Source organism: Chenopodium quinoa, unplaced genomic scaffold, assembly GCF_001683475.1.
Source record: "Chenopodium quinoa cultivar QQ74 unplaced genomic scaffold, ASM168347v1, whole genome shotgun sequence".
Taxonomy (NCBI): domain Eukaryota; kingdom Viridiplantae; phylum Streptophyta; class Magnoliopsida; order Caryophyllales; family Amaranthaceae; genus Chenopodium; species Chenopodium quinoa.
The window spans coordinates 6752399-6775896 of NW_018743252.1; the positions used below are offsets into that span (position 1 = coordinate 6752399).

The following is a 23498-nucleotide window of genomic DNA, read 5'->3' on the forward strand; positions in this document are numbered from 1 at the left end:
ACCCCATTTGGGATTTATGTTTCCCTACTTGGTGGCCAAGGGTTGGGTGCTTCCCAATTTGGTTTCCCTATGCAAGGGTTTGGTGGTCCTCAATTTAGTGCTCTTAATGGACAACTTAGTGGCTTAAGTGGCCAAGTAGGTGGATTTGATGTTAATAATGTTGTTTTAACGACCTTGGGGCTCATTTAAGTAAACATGTTGCCTGTAGTTCTTGAAATAAATGGTACTTCAGAACCTAACCATGAGGAGATTTTGCCCTACCATGTTCCTTGGCCCGAGCAACACTTAATGCGAAGTGATCAACAAATAGAGCAAAATTGTACTTCTTCTCCTCAAAGAAGTCATGAGCTAATTGATGATGATCCGATTAGTCATAATCAATTTAGAAGTGGTCTGACAAGGCATGATCCAGTGAGTGTTATTGAACATACTCTTCTGAGGTACATTATTCTTTTTCAATTATTTAATACTCAATGGCATTCTTAGCCTTATTATAAGTATTTCTCATGGTATATTAATTCAAATTGTACATGATAAGGGTTGGAGTGATTATTCTTTGGTAATTCAAAGTGAGAAAGAGCTACATATTGTTGCCAAAGGAAAGGTGGAAAAAAGAAAATCAGAACAAGTAATTACTGTTCATAATGTTAAGATTGTGATTGGTCTTCTACGAGTCTCGGTTGATCAAGTGGTGATACCAGCAGCTCTTATACCATGTCCAACCTCAGAGTTCACGTACGTGTCTCAAGATAAGGGTAGTTTTTCTCCCTAGCCAAGTCACTTGATTTTTCCAATGACGAAGGTAAAATTTTATGCTTATAATATTACAAAATTATGTCCCAAAGTGGTTATTGAAGTCTCAGGTTTGTATGTTAGTTTAATCATTTTTCTTTTTGATTTGTGCATTTACTTTAAAGGGTGATGTACAAACAGCAAAACTCTTGACTACTCCATCCCCAGAATACCATCATCACAAGCATCCACTACTCATAAGTATGTCATCAAAGATGAGGATTGTTCTAAGTTAACTACTAGTTTGTTGCGAAAATTTAAAATTGAAGCTTGGAGATGAAAGAAAATGATGATTGCATATCAATAACAATCCCAACAAGTGTGTATGGACATGAGCAGAAACTTAAAATTGATTATGCAGATATTTTTGACAAGTGCTTTTAAAGAGAGATTGGAGCTTCACATTTGTCTATCTTTATGAAGTAAATGCCTAATGACTTACCTCTTTTTTCTATTGCTTTCTAACTATCATTTTTATATTATTTTGTAATATATATGTTAATTGATGTGGAAGGTACTTGAGCGAAATGTGTAAACAAGATAGTGTTGCTGGAATGTATAGATTTTGCGATATTGGTTGTTTATCTCCGCTGACACCAATGACTGAAGAAGGACGGTCAGACTATTTAGCAAGTGTGTTTGGTCAAAATGAAGAGAAGAATCTTAATCAAATTTTCTTTGCTCCGTATAAAGAAAAGTAGGTGTGAATTATATATAAAACTATTTTTTGGGATATTCAATGATTATAATGTAAATGTTTCTTCTCTTACTAATGTTACATATAGTCACCATTGGATGGTTGCGATCATTAGTCCTTGGAATGCAGTGGTGTTTTGGCTGGATCCAGATGGAGCAGAAAATGAAATTAGTGAATTTACATCACATATTCATTGTATCTACATATAAGGTGCTTTAAATCAGTTTGCTTTTTTTTGTGTTGTGAGTGAGGACGTATAATGCAATATCGATAATTACTAATCTAATTTTTTGATTAATTTTTGTAGTGGGATAAAAAAGTTTAGCCAAAAATATCGAAAAGAAATTATCAAGATAAAAAAGAATCCGGGAATTAGGTGGAAGAAACCATTGGTAAATTTAGTTAATATATACAAAGCTTCTTAGTAATTATAAAAAAGAATTATCATGTGACATAATTGATTTTTTATTTTTGCAAGTGTCTTCGTCAATCACTAAATCCCTGCGATAGTGGATACTATGTGTGCCGCTACATGCTTGAGACTATAAAAAAAAAAGACGACAAGTGATTCCTGATCAGGTATTATTCATGCATGCATAATGTATAGTTATCATTAATTTTGTGTTGGATTATGCTATGTAGTGGATTATATAGTGTAATCGCCTAATGACTTACTTCATCTACTTGGTTTGATTGATTTTTGCTCTCATTGAGTGTATGTTGTGTTAAAACTAGTCAGTAAGGCTGAGAGTATCATGTTATGTATGTGTGCAGTAGGTTAGACAACGTATTTTACTTATAGTGTGTTTTCTTTGTGGTGGGCTTCAATGCTTTTCTACACTATAGAAAATTTTCCATTCAGATGAAATAATGCATGCTTGATTTTAAACAGAAATAAGGCATGTAAAGTTAGTTCACGTTGTCTTTTTCATGTTCTTCATAGTGTACTTTAACTCAATGTATTTGTAGTTATTAACGCATGTTGTTAATGCTTTATATGTAGTCTTTACTGGAGTATCTACTTCTTATTCTCAAGCAAAGATTGACGAGCTAAGAGACTTATGGGTTAATTATGTGCACGAGCATTATAAGCAAGTCGGTGAAGAATATGACGATGGCGTGGATTATGATGAGTAAATTTATATGCGTGATACCATTACAATTTAAGTATTTTATATTGTCTTTTTTCCTTTGGTACTACGTACAACATAAACATTCTAAATTTATACTCGTAGTAAAATATTTATTTTCAATGAAAGTATGCAACATTTTATCTTGTATAGTAGCTTATTTCCATATTTTTGTTTCTAATTATATATATACAGGTTTGTCACCTGCTAGGTACTCGTTACATTATGTTGCTTTAAAAAAAATTAAAAATTAAATGAATAAATAAATAAGAAATCGGTTGTCTAACAAATCTCGCCGGCGATTTCATTCATATTATTATTATATTTTAAAATTTTGAGCCTAGATAAGAGACCCCTTTTCCAGTTAGGGGGGTTTTTAAAAATGTGCTTTAAGATACCCCTTCTCGCTCTTATGTGGTTCCATACACATCTTTCATGTATAATTTAAAGGGTTGGATAAATAACCACCTAAGAAAGAAAAGGGGTTTCTTATTGTCTGTAAGAAACCACCTCCAAAAAGGGGTTTCTTTAGCTAAGAGGTCGCTGACCTTAAGACCCCCTCTCATGTCGTCTCAAAGGGAGGTTTTAGGGGCTTTCTTATGGGTTTTTTGCAGTGGTGTAGTGGGGACAAGTAGAGAGAAGCTTTTCAGATGATGAAGCATTTTCATGACGGGCATGAGTGAAGAGCGAATCATGCTTATTTCTCATATGATGTGTTTTAGTTGCTTTGAATATTATAATTTTATTATGATCATGAGAATAACGCAAAGGTTTTAAATATTGATTGGGTTTTAAGGGCCTACAATGGTTCCAAGTTGTAAGTTGACTTAGTTTGACTTAGTTTGACTTTTACTTTCGTTTGGTTGACTTTTTAAGTTGACTTGTTTTTAAATGGTTTTAAAAGTAGTCTTCCGCTGTGTGTGAGTCTTTGATATTTTCCTTAGCCATTTTCACGGTGGCGGTAATGTCTTAGATTTTCCTATTTCGTATTTTAAAAGGGCAAAATAGGTATTTTAACAGAAAGGAATTTCTAGGGTGTTACAAAGTGGTATCTGGGAGCTTTGGTTGAGATTTTTATTACCAGTAAAGCTAAAAACGTATTTTAAAGTTTTTTGTTTTAAACTTGGCCAAGTGCTTATTTAATTAAGTTATTTTAAAAGTGAGTTATTTTAACTTATTTTAATTTTTGGAAACCTTAAAAATTTATTTATTTTTTTTATAAAAAAAAAAGTGGTCTGATTTTTTTTTTTATTAGGGGTGTTTGAATTTTTTTTAAGTGGCTAAATATTTAGGCTTTTTCGGAAAATTATTTTGAAAATTAAGTTTAAAAATAAGGAGTCAAAAATATTTTTAGTTTGTTCATTTTGCAGGAAAACAAGGATTGAGGTAAGTATTATGTGTTAAAAGCTTTTAAAAGCATGTTGGTGAGTTTGGATGGGAAAGAATTTGGGCATTTAAGTTAGAAATAATCATGTTCTTGTATGCATTAAATTTTAGGTTGTGATTTTTTATCATGTGAATTGATTGAAAGCATGCGATTATATAATTAGAATAAGTGAAATTGTTTGATTGAACATTGAACCTAATTCATGCAAGAACTGTATTGTTTTTATTTTCTTTAAGAAGGGAATTCTTTTCTAAACCTTTTCCTTTACAAGATGTCGATTCTTCCTAACAAACTTTCCCAAATTGGTACTCTAGTTAAGAAAGACTATGAACATCCGTTTGACTATGTCAACAAAATTCAATTCTATTGTGCCCACATGAGCAATGTCTTAGGAGACAAGCATTATGACCTTCCTGATCGTGTTTCTGCTATGATTATTCATTGTCTTCCAAATGAACCCCCATATCTTGTTGTTAAATCAAAGTTCTCTGATTTCTATTTACCAGGGGACATTCCAAACTACTCTAAATATAAAAATTTCTATGGACAGTGGTACCCTGATTACAGATACTTGATTTCTTACCTTGTTAAAGTTGATAAAGATTATTGTCAGCACTTAAACATTCCATATCCTTACTATTACTATAATATTCCGGCAGGGAATAATTTTCCTTACACTAGTCACCAGTCAGGAAGTTCTTCTCCTACTCAGGGTAATCAAATAGGGACAGGTGGAGGGAAAGAAGAAGGAGAGATGATGGGTGAGAGTAACTAGACTGTTGATAGTTCCATTATGGAAATTCCAAATCCAAATCCACCTCCAACTCCAGTTATAATGATATTTCATCTGATGATGAGGAAGATGAAGTGTTTGTCCAAGTAGAGAAAGAACCAGAGTCACCTGAACCAATGGAAGAAGAGGATGACCTTGAATTCGATCCTGGAAGCTACAAACAATCTCCCTACTGGAGGGATAAAGTTTGAAAGGACTAGATTTTTGTAGTTTCATTTCTTTAGGATTCTTAGATTTATTTTCGCATTCTAAATATTTCAGTTCCAGTAAAGTAATAAGTGGCATGTCCACAATGAGCCAGTAAACTTATGTAGTTGCATAAGTTACTTAAATCCATTCTATTTCAGTATTCCATTCATTTTCTTGCTTATCAATAATATTCCATTTAATTATTTGTCAATTAATTTATTTTATTGACAAATCATTAATTTCGTTCTCAAATCATTTATTTCATATCACTACTCCAATAAGCCATTTCTTGTTCAAAAATATTCCAATAATTTATTTCTAAACTCTGGGAATCTATGAGAATTATTTTTATTTATTAATGTGATGCTTTATTAAATGTGTGGTTGGTTAGCAATCAATATTTAATTTGGTTAAAAAGCTACAAATTTTGGGAGTTTTAAATTCCAATTTGGTTGCTTAAAATTTAAAGTGTATGTTTCAAGGGTGTTAACTAGTTAGATGGTTGTTTGACTTGAAAGATAGCCAAGACCGTTTTTAATAAAGACCCATTTGTATGAATTCAGGCGAGGAAGAATGGCAGGAGGGAGTGGTAACAACAATGATGGTGGAGAGTTGAGTGTAGTTGTGAGGCAATTGGCAGCTATTGCTCAACAGTTGGCAAGGAACTCAACCAATAATGGAGATGCTTAGGGAGAACTGTTTAAGAAGGTGGCGCAGAGTAATCCACCAACCTATCAAGGAGAGCTTGATCCAACTATACAGGAAAACTGGTTGAGGGAGTTTGAGAAACTGTTCGGGGCAGTAGGGTGTCCAGAGAACTCAGAAGTAGGCTGTGCTACCTATTACCTTAGGGGTGAAGCTGACCTTTGGTGGCAGCAAAATGAAGCTACCATTAAGGCATTACCTGGATTTAATTAGACTATGTTTCAGGAAAAGATTAGGGATAAGTTTTACCCTAACTTCTTACAGAAACAAAATGCTGAGGAATTTTCTAATCTTGCTATGGGGAATATGTCAGTTACTGAATACTACACCAAGTTTATTGAGCTGTCACGATTTGTTAAGGAGTTTGTTTCTACAGAAAAAGTCTAAGGCTAGAAAGTTTGAGAGTGGTCTGACTACTGATTTGCAGTTAAAGCTATGCGGTCAAGTATTTGAAACCTTGGATGAAGTGTATGGGAGAGCTTCACACCTATACGCCTTAGAATTAAAGAAAAAGAAAGAGATAGCTGAGACAAAAGGGAGAGAAAAGAGAAAAGAGAAAAGAGGTGGGACAGAATTCTGGAAACCCATAAGGTAACCAAAACAACTTTAAGAAGCAAAAGTACCACCATAATAACAACAACTTCCACAACAACAATAATTTCCAAGGCAACAATCGCTAAGGGGGGCGGAACTTTAATGGTGGAGCTAGGAACTCTAGCCAGGGAAATAACAAGGGAGCAAGGCATTTCTATTGTAAGAGGTGTAAGAATGACCACCCTGGAAAGGATTGTGATGGGAATTTGGTTACCTGTCAAGCTTGTAACAAGTTAGGACACAGGAAGTATGAATGTTTCTCTAAGGACCCCAATAGAAACAGGCAGGGAAATAATAAAGGTGGGGTTCAAAAGAGCTTTCAGGGAAGTAACAACTATTCTGGGTACAAGGGAGCACAACAGAATACGGTGAAACCCAACAATAATAATGGGAACAACCAACAGAAAGGTAGGGCTGCAGGAAAGTTGAATGTTATGAGTAGGCATGAGGCTGATTCCACGAAATATGTCATCACTAGTACATTTTCTATTAAATCTATTCCTATTAAAGTCTTGTTTGATTCTGGTGCAACTTTTTCTTTCATTTCAAAGGCTATTGTTTTAAAATTATCAAACTGTTTGAAAACCGTAGATGAGGTAGATTTGCCTATAGTTATTTCTACGGGTGGGGTAGTAAAGTGTAACAAAATCTTTAGAGATGTACCTTTAGAAATTGAAGGAAAAGTGTTTTTGCCAGATCTCATTGAGTTTGGATTAAGTGACTTCAATGTCATTTTGGGAATGGATTGGTTGAGCAAGTACAGTGTAGAGATTAGTTGTTGATCACAGAATGTGAAAATGACTACAACTGATAATGAGTTGGTGACATATTGGATGCATGGTGAAACCAAGTGCCCAAGGATCATATCTGTGTTAAAATTGGCAAAGTATATTAAGAAGAGGCATCCAGTATATTTATGTAGTGTGAGGAATATGGAGAATGAGGAGACAACTAAGCCTGAAGATATAAAAGTAATGAATGAGTTTCTGGATGTGTTTCTAGAAGAGATTCCTGGAATGCCACCCAAAAGGGCAATTGATTTCACAATAGAGCTAGTTCCAAGAACAACACCAATTTCCAAGGTACCATATCGAATGGCACCTGCAGAGATGAGTGAGTTAAAAGAGCAATTGCAGGATTTATTAGAAAAGGGTTATATAAGACCAAGTGCATCACCTTGGGGAGCGCCAGTGTTGTTTGTGAAGAAGAAGGATGGAAGTATGAGGTTGTGCATTGATTATAGGGAGTTAAATAAGGTCACCATGAAGAACAAGTACCCATTACCAAGGATTGATGACCTATTTGACCAGTAAAGAGGCGCAACTGTATTTTCTAAGATTGATTTAAGGTTTGGTTACCATCAACTTAGGATTGCAGATGAAGATATTCCCAATACTGCATTTAGAACAAGATATGGACACTATGAATTTACAGTAATGCCATTTGGATTGACGAATGCTCCAGCAATCTTTATGGACTTGATGATTAGGGTGTTTCATCCATTTATTGACAAGTTTGTGGTAGTGTTCATAGATGATATACTGGTGTACTCGAAGAGTAAAGAAGAACATGTAGAACATCTAAAGGCAGTTCTGCAAACACTAAGGGAAAACAAGCTTTACGCAAAGTTCTCTAAGTGTGAGTTTTGGTTGGATAAAGTAGCATTTCTTGGCCATTTTGTGTCCAAAGATGGAGTATAAGTAGACCCCGCAAAGATAGAGGCAGTGAAGGGTTGGCCTACGCCAAAAACAGTGTCTGACGTTAGGAGTTTCTTAGGTTTAGCAGGGTATTATAGACGTTTTGTGAAAGATTTCTCAAAGATTGCTAAACCTATGACCTCTCTAATGAAAAAGGACAAGAAGTTTGAATGGGATGGTAAGTGTGAGAAAGAATTCCAACTCTTGAAACAAAATCTAATCACAGCGCCAATACTTACACTGCCATACGATAGTGGAGTTTATGATGTATATAGTGACGCGTCCAAGTATGGTCTAGGATGTGTATTTATGCAAAATAGGAAGGTGATCGCGTATGCATCAAGACAATTAAAGACTCATGAAGTAAATCACCCTACTCATGACCTAGAATTAGCTGCAATCATTTTTCCACTAAAGATTTGTAGACATTACTTGTACGGGGTGAAATGTAGTATTTATACAGACCATAAGAGTTTGAAATACATTTTCACTCAAAGGGATTTAAACTCACGCCAAAGGAGATGGTTAGAGTATACAACGGATTATGACGTAGACATACAATATCATGAAGGGAAAGCAAATGTAGTTGCAGACGCTCTAAGTCGTAAGACCAGTCATGGGCTGAATACTCTGATAGTGGCTGGTGAGTTATGTAGAGAGATGAGGAAAATGAATCTAGAAGTGGTACAATGGGGAGTGCCAACATTCATACTTGCAAATCTAAGTATTCAACCAACAATATTTGATGAGATAAGGGAAAATCAAGCAGGAGATGTAAAGTTGGATAGGATTCGTCAGAAAATAAAGCAAGGAAAAGCTACGGATTTCAAGATCCATGAAGATGGGATCGGAGTTTAAGATACAAAGGTCGTTGGTGTGTACCACAAAAATGTGAGGAGGTAAAAAGGAAGTTTATGGAAGAGGGTCACAATCACCATACTCAGTACACCCAGGAGGGGACGAGCTATATAAAGACTTGAAAAAGGTGTATTGGTGGCCTAGAATGAAGAATGAAGTTGCAGAATTTGTGGCAAAGTGTCTAATGTCAGAAAGTGAAGATTGAACACAAAAGACTGCAAGGAACTGTGCAATCATTGGAAATTCCTGGATGGAAATGAGAATGTATTTCAATGGACTTTGTGACTTGCCTCCCAAAGTCAAAGAGTGGAAACGACACCATTTGGGTAGTGGTGGATAGACTTACAAAATCTGCAATGTTTATACCAATGAAGGAGACCTGGAATATGGAACAACTTGCAAAAGCTTACATAAAAAATATGGTGAGGTTACACGGAGTTCCAAAAGATATTGTGTGTGATAGAGATTCTAGGTTTCTTTCAAGGTTTTGGAAGAGTGTACTGGAAAACTTTGGTACAACACTTAAGATGAGTACAGCTTTTCACCCTGCCACAGATGGGCAAACTGAGAGAACCATTCAAACCTTGAAAGACATGTTGAGGGCTTGTGTTAAAGATTTCTAAGGAGGATGGGAGGATATTTTGGACTTAATTGAATTTTTCTATAATAATAGCTACCATGCAAGTATTGGCATGGCTCCATTTGAGGCATTATATGGAAGGAAGTGTTGCAATCCAATCTGTTGGAACGACATAAGTGAAACAATGATTTTAGGGCCTCAAATGATCGAGGATACAGTTAAGAAGGTGAGGGAGATTCAAGCGGCGCAAGATCGCCAAAAGAGCTACGCGGATTTGAAGCGTAGAGTGGAGGAATTTGAGGTCGGTGACAAAGTATTGTTAAAGGTGTCGCCAATGAAAGGTGTAATGAGATTTGGAAATAAAGGAAAGCTTAGTAGCCCAAAGCATATTGGCCCATATGAGGTATTGCAAAGAATAGGCAAAGTACTTTATAGGTTGGCCTTACTTGTGGAGCTAAGTAAAGTGCATGATGTATTTCATGTATCTTAGTTAAGAAGGTATATCCCTGATAAGTCACATGTGCTACAACCTGAAACTATTGAGTTAGATCAAAGCTTAACTTATGAGGAAAGACCTCTCAAGATCCTCGACAGTAAAGTGTGTAGTACACGCAATAAGGAAGTTAAGATTGTTAAAGTGCTATGGTCTAACCAAGAGTATGAGGAAGCAACTTGGGAAGCTGAGCATGAGATGAGAAAGAAGTATCCCGAGTTTTTTAAGGTATGGTGAGTTACGGGGATGTAACTCGTGCTCTTTAAGGGGGTAGAATGCGGTAGAATTTCGCGCTTTTTCCCTATATTTTCAGTTATATTTTTGTGCTTTTTGCACATTTTTTTACGGTTATTTTGAGTAATTTTGATCTCAAAGAGATGTTAAAGGCAAAAGTATGACAAAAGAGTACAACAATATTATACAAAGTGTGGAAAAAGTTTGATTTTCGTTGCCCAAGTTTCGGGACAAAACTTCTTTTAAGGGGGGTAGACTGTAATACCCCGTATTTTTATACGTATTTTAATTTAAATAAGTATTTCTTAAAGTATTTAAATAATTCGAAATGAATTATTTATGATTTTTATTAACTTAAAAAGAATTAGTTTTCATTAAAGGTTTTTATTTAATTATTTAATAATCTTGAAAATATTTTATTTTATGATTTAAAAATATTGAGGCATATTATTTTATAAAAAGATAAATTTTAAAGTCAATAGTATTTAAGGAAAGTCAAAATACTAGTTTGACAAGGAAAGGGATCATTAAGGGTAGTAAAGGAATTTTAAGTAGGATGGATTTTAAGAGGGCGTATAAATACCTAGCATATGCCTAAGGTGGAGTGCACCCAAAGGTAAACTTTCTCTCTCCTCTTATTTTCTTTTCCCCTTAATTTTTCCCCTTCCCCTTTATTGATTTTTTTTTATTTTAATCACCACCACACACACCAGCCGGCCACTACACGCCACCACCAGCACTCGCCGGCAGCAGAAGCCACCAGACGGCGCGGCAGCAGCCAGCCTAGGTGGCTGTGTGCGCCAGTGGTGTTCGAAAAAAAAATTAAAATTATTTCTGTTTTTGTTTTTTAATTCAATCTAACTTTAATCTAATTATTGTTTTTGGGTTTTGTGATGATTTAAGGATGTTTAATAATAAGTATTTTGTATATTAATTTTCAGATTTGGTTTTGAATTAAAAAGCCCCAAATTGAAAACCCTAGGTTTCTAAATTAATGTATATTGATGGGATTTGATTGTGGTTGACTAAACTATTGAAATTAATGTTTTTAAACTAAATTGCAGCAATTTTATAAGTTTTAATAATACTGGAATTTTTACATACAAGCTATAATTATGTTTCTTGAAAGGATTTTTTGTTACCCATTAATTGGGAATAAAAGTAAGGGTTTTAAATTAAATTTCATATTATTTTAGAGGGTTTATGAGTGATTTAAAGAGAGTATATATTGCTGGAAATTTGTGTGAAAGAGGTATTAATACTTCTTTATAATTTTGGTTTGTAGGAGACTTTCAAGAGAGTGATTTTATTTAGCCGTGGCGATTTTGAGATCATATTCAAGGTACGTTCGCGTACTTAGTATTATTTGAATATGTAGAAGCATGCATGCTAGGCTTTGTGTAATTAATTCCAAGTAGTATCATGATAGGTGTTGGTTGGAATTGTTGATTTGGGTTGATATTGGTGATTGAATTGTGGTGTATAAATTATTTATGGTGAATTGGTGATTGGAATTAATTATATTGGCATGTTGGATATGAACCACACTTTTATTATTGACATGATAAAGAGCATGTTAAATTAAACTAAGTGTTTAATTTGGTTTCGAATATTGAAAAGGAAATTTATTATGGTTCATATAATTTTTATTGATGTTTTAAGCATGGGAATTGAACTATTTAAGTGTCTTAGTACACAGGAATAAATTATATTGCGATGCTTATATGCACTTAAGGTGTTTCTAACACCGAGGGATAAGATTTGCGGCGCATTATGCGTTTAAGGTGTTTTTGACACTGAGGTAGATTAAAAAGGGTTCAACTATTAAACTTATGTGGTCACTAATTATTCAATAATTAAATTGGTATGTTTGATTGCTTGAATGAATGATAATGTTTGATTGTGTTATGGTTTGAGAGTCATCACCGAGTCTAATAATACAAAAGTGAAAAAATTACACACCAAAACTCTTAGAACGTATATACCTTGTATATGAACATATGGGGGGAGATATGGGGTTTTATATTTAACCATGACTTCTACTGGGAGTACAGGACGCTGTATTTTCCTTTTTATTATTATTATGCGCAGCATGTCTAGTCACTTCATGTGACATTTGCCTACCCGGTTAGCTCCCGGTGTAGTTTACCTCAATTTGAGGCGGGAATTTGGTTGGAAACCCGTTCGATGTATGATCAAAAATTAAAAGAACATTGGTATTTGTCTAGTTAGGTGTTGAATGTTTTGTATGCTTGTAAACAGGTGCAACACGGTAAGTTGTGTGACGATAGGATGAAAGCATGTTAGTGTGTTTTATTACGCTTATGTACTCAGCTCATTGTGTGTTTGTTTGGCCTTGTCTTTACCTTGGCCCTACAACGACCCATTTCTAATGGCAAGTAGTGGGGACAAGTAGAGAAAATCTTTTCAGGTGATTAAACATTTTCATGAAGGGCATGAGTGAAGAGCGAATCATGCTTATTTCTCATATGTTGTGTTTTAGTTGCTTTGAATATTATTTATTTTATTATGATCATGAGACTAACGTAAAGGTTTTAAATATTGATTGGGTTTTAAGGGCCTACAATGGTTCCAAGTTGTAGGTTGACTTTGTTTGACTTAGTTTGACTTTTACTTTCATTTGGTTGACTTTTTAAGTTGACTTGTTTTTAAATGGTTTTAAAAGTAGTCTTCTGCTGTGTGTTAGTCTTTGATATTTGCCTTAGCCGTTTTCACGGTGGCGGTAATGTTTTAGATTTTCCTATTTCGTATTTTAAAAAGGCAAAATAGTTATTTTAACGGAAAGGAATTTCTAAGCTGTTACAGAGGAGGACATGCGGCAGCTTCGATTTGTGATTTTAAATAATAACTAGCCTTTTGGTCCGTTCGATACACAGGTTATTACTTAGGTTATTTTTATATGTATGTATGTATGTTTTTATTTTCAATAGTTGGAACTTTTGATATAAAATACAAAGTAATTGTTTCATGACCATTGAGATGAATGAAGTTCACTGCTAAAACTTAAAAGAAAAAAAAGAGTGATGAGGGTGGAACTGTGGAAGAAGATGAAGGTATTTAGTTAGGTTTATATGCATGAATATTGTGGGATATATAATGACATTAGTTTACGTTATATTTTAAGTTTAAGAGATGAAAAGACTATTTTTTATTATACTTCATATGTATATATATTTAATGTGTACTAATTAGTTCAACTTTGTTTTATTATGGTAGAAATGAAACACTTTATTTTCTTACTTAAATTTGCAAGTTACGTACGGAATGCATAAAGATTTTAACATTATATAATATATTTATTTTAATATACTTTCTCCGTTTTTTTAGTTGACACTGTTTGACTTTTCCACTATTCACATACTACACTTTTACTCGCTTTTGTGATTTATAGATACGATAAAATATAGTCATATGGGAACTTGTTTGAATCGTCTCGATGTATATTTTGTTAATAACCACTTTTTATAATTTTACAATGTTGATAATTAGAGATATAAATCGCTAGATACATGTGTTGGCAAGCATGATAATAGAAAGGTGTCAACTAAAAAAAATAACAAAGGAAGTATTAAAAAGAGAATACAAAAAAGGAAAGATTAAGAGAGGTGCATGTGGCATATGAGTGATTTGTGATGACATGTGACATATGAATGATTTGTGGTTTATATTTTTAAATACTCCCTCCGTCTCAGAATACCTAAGACGTTAGACTTTTTTCACTAAGTATAGATATGCCGATTGTAAGAGATAGATGAGGAGAGACAATTCCTAATACGGAGTAAAACTATTGTGTTGTTTGGGCCTAATTTAGTTTCACCTAACTCTACCATATAACTATTGCTTATTTGACCCAAACATTTCACATCCGTATGAATCCGCTTTAAACCAATTAACCTGTTTCAACCCGCTATTCCGCTAAACTGTCAACCCGACCCCAAACTAAATTGCAGATCCAAATTTCATTTACATACCTTCTCCCCTCCCTAAAAGTTAGACTTTGGACATTTCACAGCCAATACATTTCAACAAGAAAAAAGTAAAAAGGTCAAAATGAGACGGCAAACTGAAGTTTCCAACATGATTACCCTTCCTTTATTTCTTTTCACATAATTTAAGGTCAAAACAACAACTTTCCTTTCCTTTTTTCAACACAACAAATTACACCAACAACAAAATCAAAACCAATACATAACCCATCATACTCACATTATACACAAAGCTAGCATTCTTCTTCTCTGTTTTCCTCTTTCATGCAACACAAAATATGGGGAACATCTGTACATGCCTTTCCTACGAAGACATACACAACAAAAAACAAAACCCAAAACGCCAATACAATCGATCAACCTCCGCCCCTGCCACCACCACCAGCAACAGCAACCGTTGGTCGAGGATTCGATCGTCAAGACGAGAAAATTTTAAGTTTGATGACCCTGTTCTTCATCAACAAGCTCTTGCCGCTGCTGCAATCATTCTAGAGCAGCAGCGGCAAGAGCAGCGTAATGGCGAGACGGGTTTATCATTTGACCGATCAACCTCTTTAAGATACCCTGGTAGTTCTAAACACAATAATTGTAATAATAAAAATGGTGGTATTACTTTGCCTCGTAGTTCTAGTACTCGTGCTCGTTCTCTTACTGACCCTCTTCTTCAACCTCATCAGCTTCTTAATCAGGTATGTTTGTTTTATTTTTATTAAATTATCATTAATTTTGATCTTGGTTGTTTTTTTTTTATTTAATTATAGGAAATGTAATATTTGTGTGTTCTTTTTATATGATCTTTTGATTAAGACGTAAGTTAAAATATAATGTTAATTGAAACTTTCAAAATTTGTTTGTTTTCGTGTTTGTTTCTTGTTATTAAACAAAATCCGGTCAATAGTCAATCACCTTGGTATTACAATGGGATTACACCGCCGACTATGTTTAGTTGGTATAGTCTTAGGGTGGTCGATCGAATCATGTTTACATCATTGTACTTTTTGAGTCTCGTGACTCCTAAAAGATTACTCGGATACTACCTATGATTAACTCTTGTTACTATTATGATTATAAAAATACGAAGTAGTTATCATGTTGTTGGTGGCGAAATTATACAGTATTAGTTTAATTAATTACTACTGTCAAGAAAGAGTAGTTTAGGGGAAACAGGAAGAGAATGATAATTAATGTTACTTAAATGGCGGATCAAGTTTGGTATGTCTGAAACCAGTTTAGCAGATTCAGCTGCCACCCTTACTTCGAAATTGCCTACCCTTTAAATTGCAAAATATAAAAAAATATAAATGAAAAAAAAAAAATTGTAAAAAATAATTTTTGGAACCCTCTTACCCCTTTCCTTTTATTCACCTAATTGTTTGTTATGTGTAGTTTGTTCATTTTCTACTTTTGGTCCAAGAATAATATGATGATGATAAATTTTTGACAATGATGTGTTTTTTTTTAAAGAAAAGAAAATGATGATAATGATGTTAAGTTGATAGCAATGTGAGCTTTTTATTGATATAGCTTTTTTATTAAATTACAATTGAAAAAATAAAGCTCGGTCGGCCGAATTAGAGAAAAAAGAAACCATAAAAAAGGCAGTTGAAAATCTGGAAAGTAGCTACATTAAGTGCAAAAGAGTGTACTAGTTTAAATGGTCCCAACTTCTAACTGTAAGACTATAGTCCAGGTGCTTGGTTAATCCTTTATTTTTATATGGCGGATCTAAGTTCAAGGGTTGCATGTGGTGGCTTGGTGATACTAGTTTATTAATGTGATCAGTTGAGGGATGTTTCATTGGTTTTTTTTTCATTGTTTTAAGGGTGGTGGGGGTCGAGCCACGGGGCGGTAGGGGGGACCGATCAGGAGCTAATTATTTCCGTCTTATGCTGTTTATTGTTTGTTTACTTGTGTATAGATCAGAGTGGATGTGGTTTGATGAAGTTATTTATAGATTAATTAATGATATAATGTACAAGAATGAAAAATATTTCAGTATTAACATATTTTCGACTTTGTTTGTTTCCCATATATAAGAACTGAACTCGGATCTTTAGTTAATTTGCTTGTTTTAGTGATATGATGCGCTCAGTTCTAACTATTAACATGTATGAATGGACAAAGAACTCAAGGATTGGATTGGATTGGGATTGGAGATCGATTTCAATTATGATTAGTAAGAAAATAGTATCAGGAAATATAAATTCGGATGAGGGGTAGTAAATTTAGACAAGGGCAAATAAGTTTTGATTATGGTTTTTCAATTGAAAATAATGAAGCCTTATATTGGATCGATTTATGTATATGGCAGGATGCAGGACTTGATGGCTTGGAAACTAATAAATTTGTGCTTGTCCACGGAGGTGGTTTTGGTGCTTGGTGTTGGTATAAGACCATTGCGCTACTGGAAGAAGGTGGTTATAAGGTTACAGCTATAGACTTGACTGGTTCTGGAATTCATTCATCGGATACCAATGGCATTACAAGTCTTGCACAATATGTGAAGCCACTTACTGACTTTCTCGAGAAACTTGCTGATGGAGAAAAGGTTCGTTCTTTATTCGATGTACTTTCTATTGATGTCGCTAAACTTCAATTCTAAGTAGATTTGGTTGATGTTGGCCTGGGTGTATTAAATTGTCTATGACGTTTGCAGTTTACTTATCGGTCACATTTTTCATGTGTCTCGTTTCAATTGAACACTGAGTAAGCCAGGAAATGGACAGGGTAGATGCATTTGCCAAAAGATCCTTAATTGCTCTTGTATACTTTGATTAACATTAACCTTCCATACCGAGTTGCTTATATTTTTTCAATTTTTATTCTCTTGTTCTGTAATGCAGGTGATTTTGGTAGGACATGATTTTGGTGGTGCTTGCATATCATATGCCATGGAATTGTTTCCATCTAAAGTGTCAAAAGCTGTTTTCATTGCTGCAACAATGTTGAATAATGGCCAAAGTGCTCTTGATATCTTCTCACAGCAGGTTTGCTTCTAATTTCTTTGCATCTTTTTCACTAGGAAGCAAACATTTGCCACTTAGGTGATATAATATACTCCCTCCGTCCCCAATTGTATGCCCCATAGAAATATTTCACTTTATTAAGTTTTGGTTGAGTGGAATTGATGAGAGAGAAAAGTGGTAGGACCTTAAATATTTTTGTGAGAATTAAGCAGTGGTCCCTATGTACATTAATTGTATGGAGTAGACCTTTCAATTCGGGTCAACGGGTCGGGTTTGGGTCAAATTTCGGGTTGTTTGGGTCGTTTGGTTCGAGTGGTTTGGATTGCTTGGATCTAATCCTGGGCACCGTGCCGTGCCGGGCCGCCGCGCGCCGTGCCTGGCGGGCCGCGGGCTGGTTCGTGCCGTGCCGGTCGTGCCGGCGGGCCTAGGATTTCGTGCCGTGCCGTGCCGGTCATTTTCACAGGCCAGCCCACGGCACGGCACGGCCCTCGTGCCTGGCGGGCTCGTGCCGTGCCGGCCACGTGCCGGGCTGCGGGCTGGCCTGCGCGGGCTGGTGCAGTTTTCATTTTTTTTTTTTTTTTTTTTTTTTAATGACAACATTATTAATTAATAAGTTTATAATGTATATAAGTTATAAAATTATAATTATAAGTTTTATAAGGTAACTTATAAGTTTATAACTTATAAGTTATAAGTTATTAAGTTATGAATTTTATAATTATAAGTTGAATATTTATGTTTTATAATTTGTATATTCAATATTTATATTTATATATTTACTTTATACTATTACTTTAAAATTTAATGTTTATGATTTATTAGTAATTGGTATAATTTTATTTTTTTTAATATGAATTTACAAATTGTAACAAAACGGGGAAAAAAGGCAAATTGGACTTTGGATGTGAATAATGCGTACTTTATATTATTATTACTTGAGTTGAGAAAATTGTACAATGATAACAATGATAAAAATCATACAATGATGGTATTAAACAAAAATTGGAAAATGATAAAATTGATATTTTTAAAATCGTACAATATACAATAATTGTCTATTCTTCTTCTCCTTCTTCTTGCTCGTCTTCGTCTTCGTCTTCGTCTTCGTCTTCGTCTTCGCCTTCGCCTTCAAGGTCATCGGCTAGTTGCATAGATTGGGAACTAGCCGAACCCGAACCGGAAGCGGAGGTTCCTTCTTCGTTGTCGTTGTGGTCGTAAGAACGGTCTTGTGAGCGATTTTCCGCATCCAACCAATCTTTGAAACACACGCACATTTCTAGTGTTTCGGGTTTTAGACTTGTTCTTCTATCGTCTAAAACCCTTCCAGATGCGCTGAAAGCTCGTTCGGAGGCGACGAAAGAAACTTGGATAGCAAGAATGTCTCGTGCCATTGCCGCCAAAGTTGGATGCTTCGAGCTTTGTTGTTTCCACCATGCAAGGAGGTCGAGGCTGTTTATCTCATCGTCGTCCATGCCTTTGGTGAAGTCGTAACTCAGGTACATCTGCAACTCCGAGACGTCGCTTTGCGTTCTCCTGATTGATGAATCACCTGAAAACCTTGAAATCAAGTTAGTAGCTTGTGAAAATAAATGTTTGGCCTTCTTACTTACGTTTTTGGATGGTTGAGAAGGCCCTGAGCGAGGAACGGTGCCATATTTGGCTTCATAGACTCTATATAAAGCAAAAAACTGATCCTTCACATTAGTCTTATAGTTTTCTACATCATCGTCAAGAAACATGCATTGAAAGTAAATGTCAACTAACATAAATGTGTTTTCATACTTTTGCCTAGGATCTAATATGGAAGCAAAAATATAAATCAAAGGAATCTGACTATAATATTTACGCCACTTTTTTTCCATTGCTGGAAGATACTGATCATAATCACTTTGATCGCGATGATCAGCGAAAAGTTGGGCGAGTAAGCATGCATTAGAAAGAAAGTTTTGAGCACAAGGATTGTAAACAGTAGAAAAACAATACGTCATGTTATATAATAACTGTAAAAATTGCATATATCTTTCACAGTTATTCCAATCATCATCATACAAAGCATTTTGTGGAAATTTTTGGTTGTAAAATAATGTTAACGGGCCCTTGTACTCAATTGCCTTTGTTAACATGTCATAGGTGGAATTCCACCTAGTTGGGCAATCGGTTCTAATTTTTATTACCCTTATCTTTTGTTGTTTTAGAAAACTCTTCCATTCTTGGTATCTCATGTTAGAGCTATTAATAGACATAATAGCATCTCTGATTTTGCTGTAGTATGGGCCAATTGCCCGAACTCCATTCTGTACACATAAGTTAAGTACATGGCAAACACATCTAGTATGAAGAGCTTCACCGTCTAATAGTACATCGGTTAAGTTTTGTTTGATAAGATTAGCTGTGTATGTCATAGAGGTTGCATTATCAAAAGTCATAGACATCATTTTATCTCGAAGGTTGTATTCGTCTATTGCTTGCATTAAATGGTGAGCAATGTTAATGCCGGTGTGTGGGTATTCCAGCATTTTGAAATGTATTATTCTTTTTTGTAACATCCATTGATCATCTACCCAATGGCAAGTCACACATAAATAGTGATATTTATAACCACTATCCCAAGAATCGGCTGTTAAAGATACTCTACAGTTAAGGTTACTCAATTCGGCTTGTAACCGGACTTTGTACTCTAGGAAATTTTTCATTGCGGCGGAACGAACGGTTTTCCTAGAGATTCTTTTATGTTGGGGTTGTAGTGCTTTGTTAATGTAGGTGTTGAATGCGTCACTTTCCGAGAAAAGAAAAGGTTGTTCGGCGTGTACTATCATTTTTCCTAGTTCATCCCTATCCCTCTCATAGTTGTATGTAAAGCCGTATGGATGGAATTGGGAAATTTTGGGCTGGGTTGGATCACTAGCTGGTTTTGCACAAGCTTTCATGTGTCTAGATAAGTGTCCCGTCCCGTTTTTGGTAACTGCCGTGAATACACTATTACATGTTTTACATTTTGCCCATTGTTCACCATCTTTACTTAGGACAAAATAACGCCATACCTCACTCCTTCGGTTTTTCAAAAGTAGCATCTCAGTTTCGGTTAACCATTCATGATGTGTGTGATGGTTAGTAGGGGGACTAGTGGGAGTGGCAGTAGAAGGGGTAGAACCGGAGGGAATTCGGGTACTTTCTTGGCTACCTTGGCTAGAACAATAGTTTTGTTGATTACCGATATAATTAGGTGGAAATTGGTATGGTGGTAGTGGAAATTGGTTTAGTGGTGGTGCTGGAAATCCCGACGTATTATATGGCTCATAGCCCGGGGGGAAGTAAATGGGGTCATTGGTTTGACTCGTAATTTGGGGGCTCGTTGTATTTGGTGGTTCCCTAGAACTACTACTACGGATAAGTCGGCCTTTCCCCCTAGACCTAGATGATGGGTTGTTCGATGCCATAATTAACAATTAATTTTTTAATAAAAAGTGGTTAACTATAATAATAATAATTAATAACAACAATTTTAACAATAAAAATATCAATAATAATAATTAATAACAACAACTATAACAATAACAATAACAACAAAAATAAATAATAACAACAATTGTAACAATAATAATAATTAATAACAACAATTATAACAACAACAATAACAATTAACAACAATAATAATTAAACAAGATTATTCTAATAATAACAATAAAACAATAATAAATTTAAGATTAGTTTAGATCTTACAACCGTGCTTCAACGCTCCACTAATTACGATTACGAACTTTTTAATTTTTTCCGATATTAGGAAAATAATTAGAGAATTTAAGAGAATAATTAGAGAATTTAAGAAAATAAGGATTATTAGAGATTTAGAGAATATAAGAGATAAGAAGAAGAGATTGTGATTTTGTGATTTGGGAATGAAATGGAGGTGAGTATTTATAGAATTTTTGGCAAAAAACTAGCCGTTTATAGCCGTTTAACTAGCCGTTGGCCCGCGGGCCGTGCCTGCGGGCCAGCACGGCGGGCCATGCCCGTGCTCGTGCCGGGTCGTGCCTGGGAATTCTCCACCGTGTCCGTGGCACGGCTCGTGGCACGGAAGTCGAACTTCGTGCCGTGCCGTGCTTGACTTCGGGCCGTGTCGGGCTGCTCCGAACGGCGGGCCGTGCCGTGCGGCACGCGGGCCAACCCGGCCCGTGCCCAGGTTTACTTGGATCATTAAAAATTATGATAAATGGGTCAAATCGGGTCTCTTTCAAGTCATTTGGGTCGGGTCGGATTCGGGTTCTCTCTTAGTAAAACAGGTTTGGAATCGGGTCGGGTCAGGAATTGACAGGTCTAGTATGGAGCAATCTTAGTTCACAAAATTTCGTGGAAATCCATTAGATGTTCTTGTGCTTTGACAAGACACAAGAGGCCTTTTCCATGTTTTATCTATTGGCATAGTGTACAGAATTACGGAGTACATCAATAACTTCTAAAAAATCCTAGGCCGCATATTGTTTTCTAATTATATTATTGTTGTTTGCATCAGGAAGAGGCCAAGGATTTAATGAAGCAGGCACAAGTTTTCCTTTATGCAAATGGAAACAATAATCCTCCAACTGCTATTGATCTTGACAAGTCATTGCTGAAGGAGTTGCTATTTAATCAAAGCCCGTCCAAGGTAAATTTTATTCCACTCTTGATTTTGAAATTTTAATGCCATTGCTGGTTTCAAAATTTCACACATAGTTATAATGAAATGTATGATAAAAAAATGTAATATTAATATCTTCCCAAGCGATCACATGTCAGAACCATATTGTTTGTTGCTGTTCATACAACCAAACTAATTCTGATTAACCTTATAGGTAACTTAATCCAACACTATTTGGCGGTTTGAACAACTTTTTCCTTGTTTCTTCTGGTGTTATCTTCTTCTCGTTCATATTACCAAGTTAATTCGGATTAATCATAAGACTGTGCCTTCTTTTCCTTTTTTGTTCTCGGTTTTCTGTTATCTAATTTGTGTAAAGGAAGGTTGGTTATGAAATTCAGTCATGGTTATCCTTTTCTTCAGCGATCTTGATTAGTTGTAAGAGTTTAGGGAGCAACGAAGGAATGACCAATAATGCATGACACTAAGTGATAAGTTGCTGATTTGTAAATCTCTTAACATGGTGTAGTAAAATGAACAAATTCTGAAAGAAAAGGAATTTATCTTGTGTTGTTCATTTAACATCAGTCATACCTCTCTCACTGATCCGGTTATTTTCTTGGTACAGGATGTTGCACTGGCATCTGTGTCAATGAGGCCAATACCATTTGCACCTGTTTTAGAAAAGCTGTCTCTCACAGATAAGAACTACGGTTCTGTACGACGCTTTTACATAGAAACTACAGAAGATAATGCAATAGCTCTCGCTTCACAAGAACACATGACAAAGGCAGCCCCTCCTGAACAAGTCTTGCGTCTCAAAGGTGCAGATCATTCACCCTTCTTTTCGAAACCACAAGCTTTACACAGACTCTTGATTGAGGTCTCAAAGGTTCCTTAAGTTTGTAACTACTTTCTGCCCTATGCTAATTTGAAGTGACATTTTGTTAATGCCATTGCCCTTTTAGCACATGAATACAAGTAGATGCGGTGTTCAAATTGTATAGGTGGTTATTCCGAGAGCTTATAATGTAGTTTTACGTCTCTAAACTTTTGTTGATGCAATCCTTGACAAATTTTGAGTATTTTGGCCAAGGTTATTAGCACCAACTACTACTAGGTTCAATGTTGAAATGAGTAGAGATGACAAGTTAAATTTGAAAATCTTTGTGAATAATTTAATAACATCCGTATCGATTTTCCCATGGCTTGAATTACAATCTCCTTCATCAACTCATTACAACCGTGGCGGTGGCGTCCAGCCCAGGCGCCAGCCAACTGGTGGCGGCGTCTGCATCTGGCGCCACCACCGCCGGCTGGGCGTCCAGCCAGGGCGCCCCACCGCGTTCACGGCGGTTTTCCCCTTTTTTTTTTTTTTTAAAACAAAATCTACCTTTCCTCCTTGGGACATCCTTCCCTCCGCCGCCGCCGCCACTTCCTTGCCTTGCCGCCTCGACATTGCCGTTATTTTGAATTTTTTTTTTTTTAGAGAGGTTGAAAGAAGATGAGCAATGAGAGTGTGAGTGATGAGAGTGTGAGTGATGAGAGTGTGAGTGTTTTTTTTTTTAAGGTCAAGGGCAATTTTGGGAAACCAAGTGAATTTTGTGGGCTTTATGTAGTAATTTGTGGGCGATGTTTAACAAATCCCAAAAGATAATGGTGGTGGTGTCTGAAAACTTGTTTAGGACTCACATCTGAGCTACTCAGACATTTAAGTTCAACCCATACAATTATAAATCTGATCTTAAATGAAGGCCTTGT

At 35.5% G+C, this 23498-nt stretch overlaps 3 protein-coding genes across 3 annotated transcripts; all 3 read left to right on the forward strand.

The window, feature by feature from the left end:
- The first annotated feature begins 5561 nt into the window (after window positions 1-5561).
- LOC110734910 lies at window positions 5562-7069 on the forward strand. Its single transcript, XM_021915036.1, has 4 exons — window positions 5562-5645; window positions 5751-5885; window positions 6007-6284; window positions 6403-7069. Exons 1-4 carry the CDS (start codon window positions 5562-5564, stop codon window positions 7067-7069), a joined length of 1164 nt encoding a protein of 387 aa, XP_021770728.1.
- Window positions 7070-9606: 2537 nt separating this feature from the next.
- Window positions 9607-10152, forward strand: LOC110734911. Its single transcript, XM_021915037.1, has 2 exons — window positions 9607-9825; window positions 9913-10152. The coding sequence occupies exons 1-2, from the start codon at window positions 9607-9609 to the stop codon at window positions 10150-10152; spliced, it is 459 nt and encodes a 152-aa protein (XP_021770729.1).
- A 3778-nt stretch (window positions 10153-13930) lies between these two features.
- On the forward strand, window positions 13931-22951 carry LOC110735122 (putative methylesterase 11, chloroplastic). Its single transcript, XM_021915274.1, has 5 exons — window positions 13931-14845; window positions 16468-16704; window positions 17000-17143; window positions 21633-21764; window positions 22366-22951. Exons 1-5 carry the CDS (start codon window positions 14435-14437, stop codon window positions 22636-22638), a joined length of 1197 nt encoding a protein of 398 aa, XP_021770966.1. The 5' UTR covers window positions 13931-14434; the 3' UTR covers window positions 22639-22951.
- The last annotated feature ends 547 nt before the right edge of the window (window positions 22952-23498 follow it).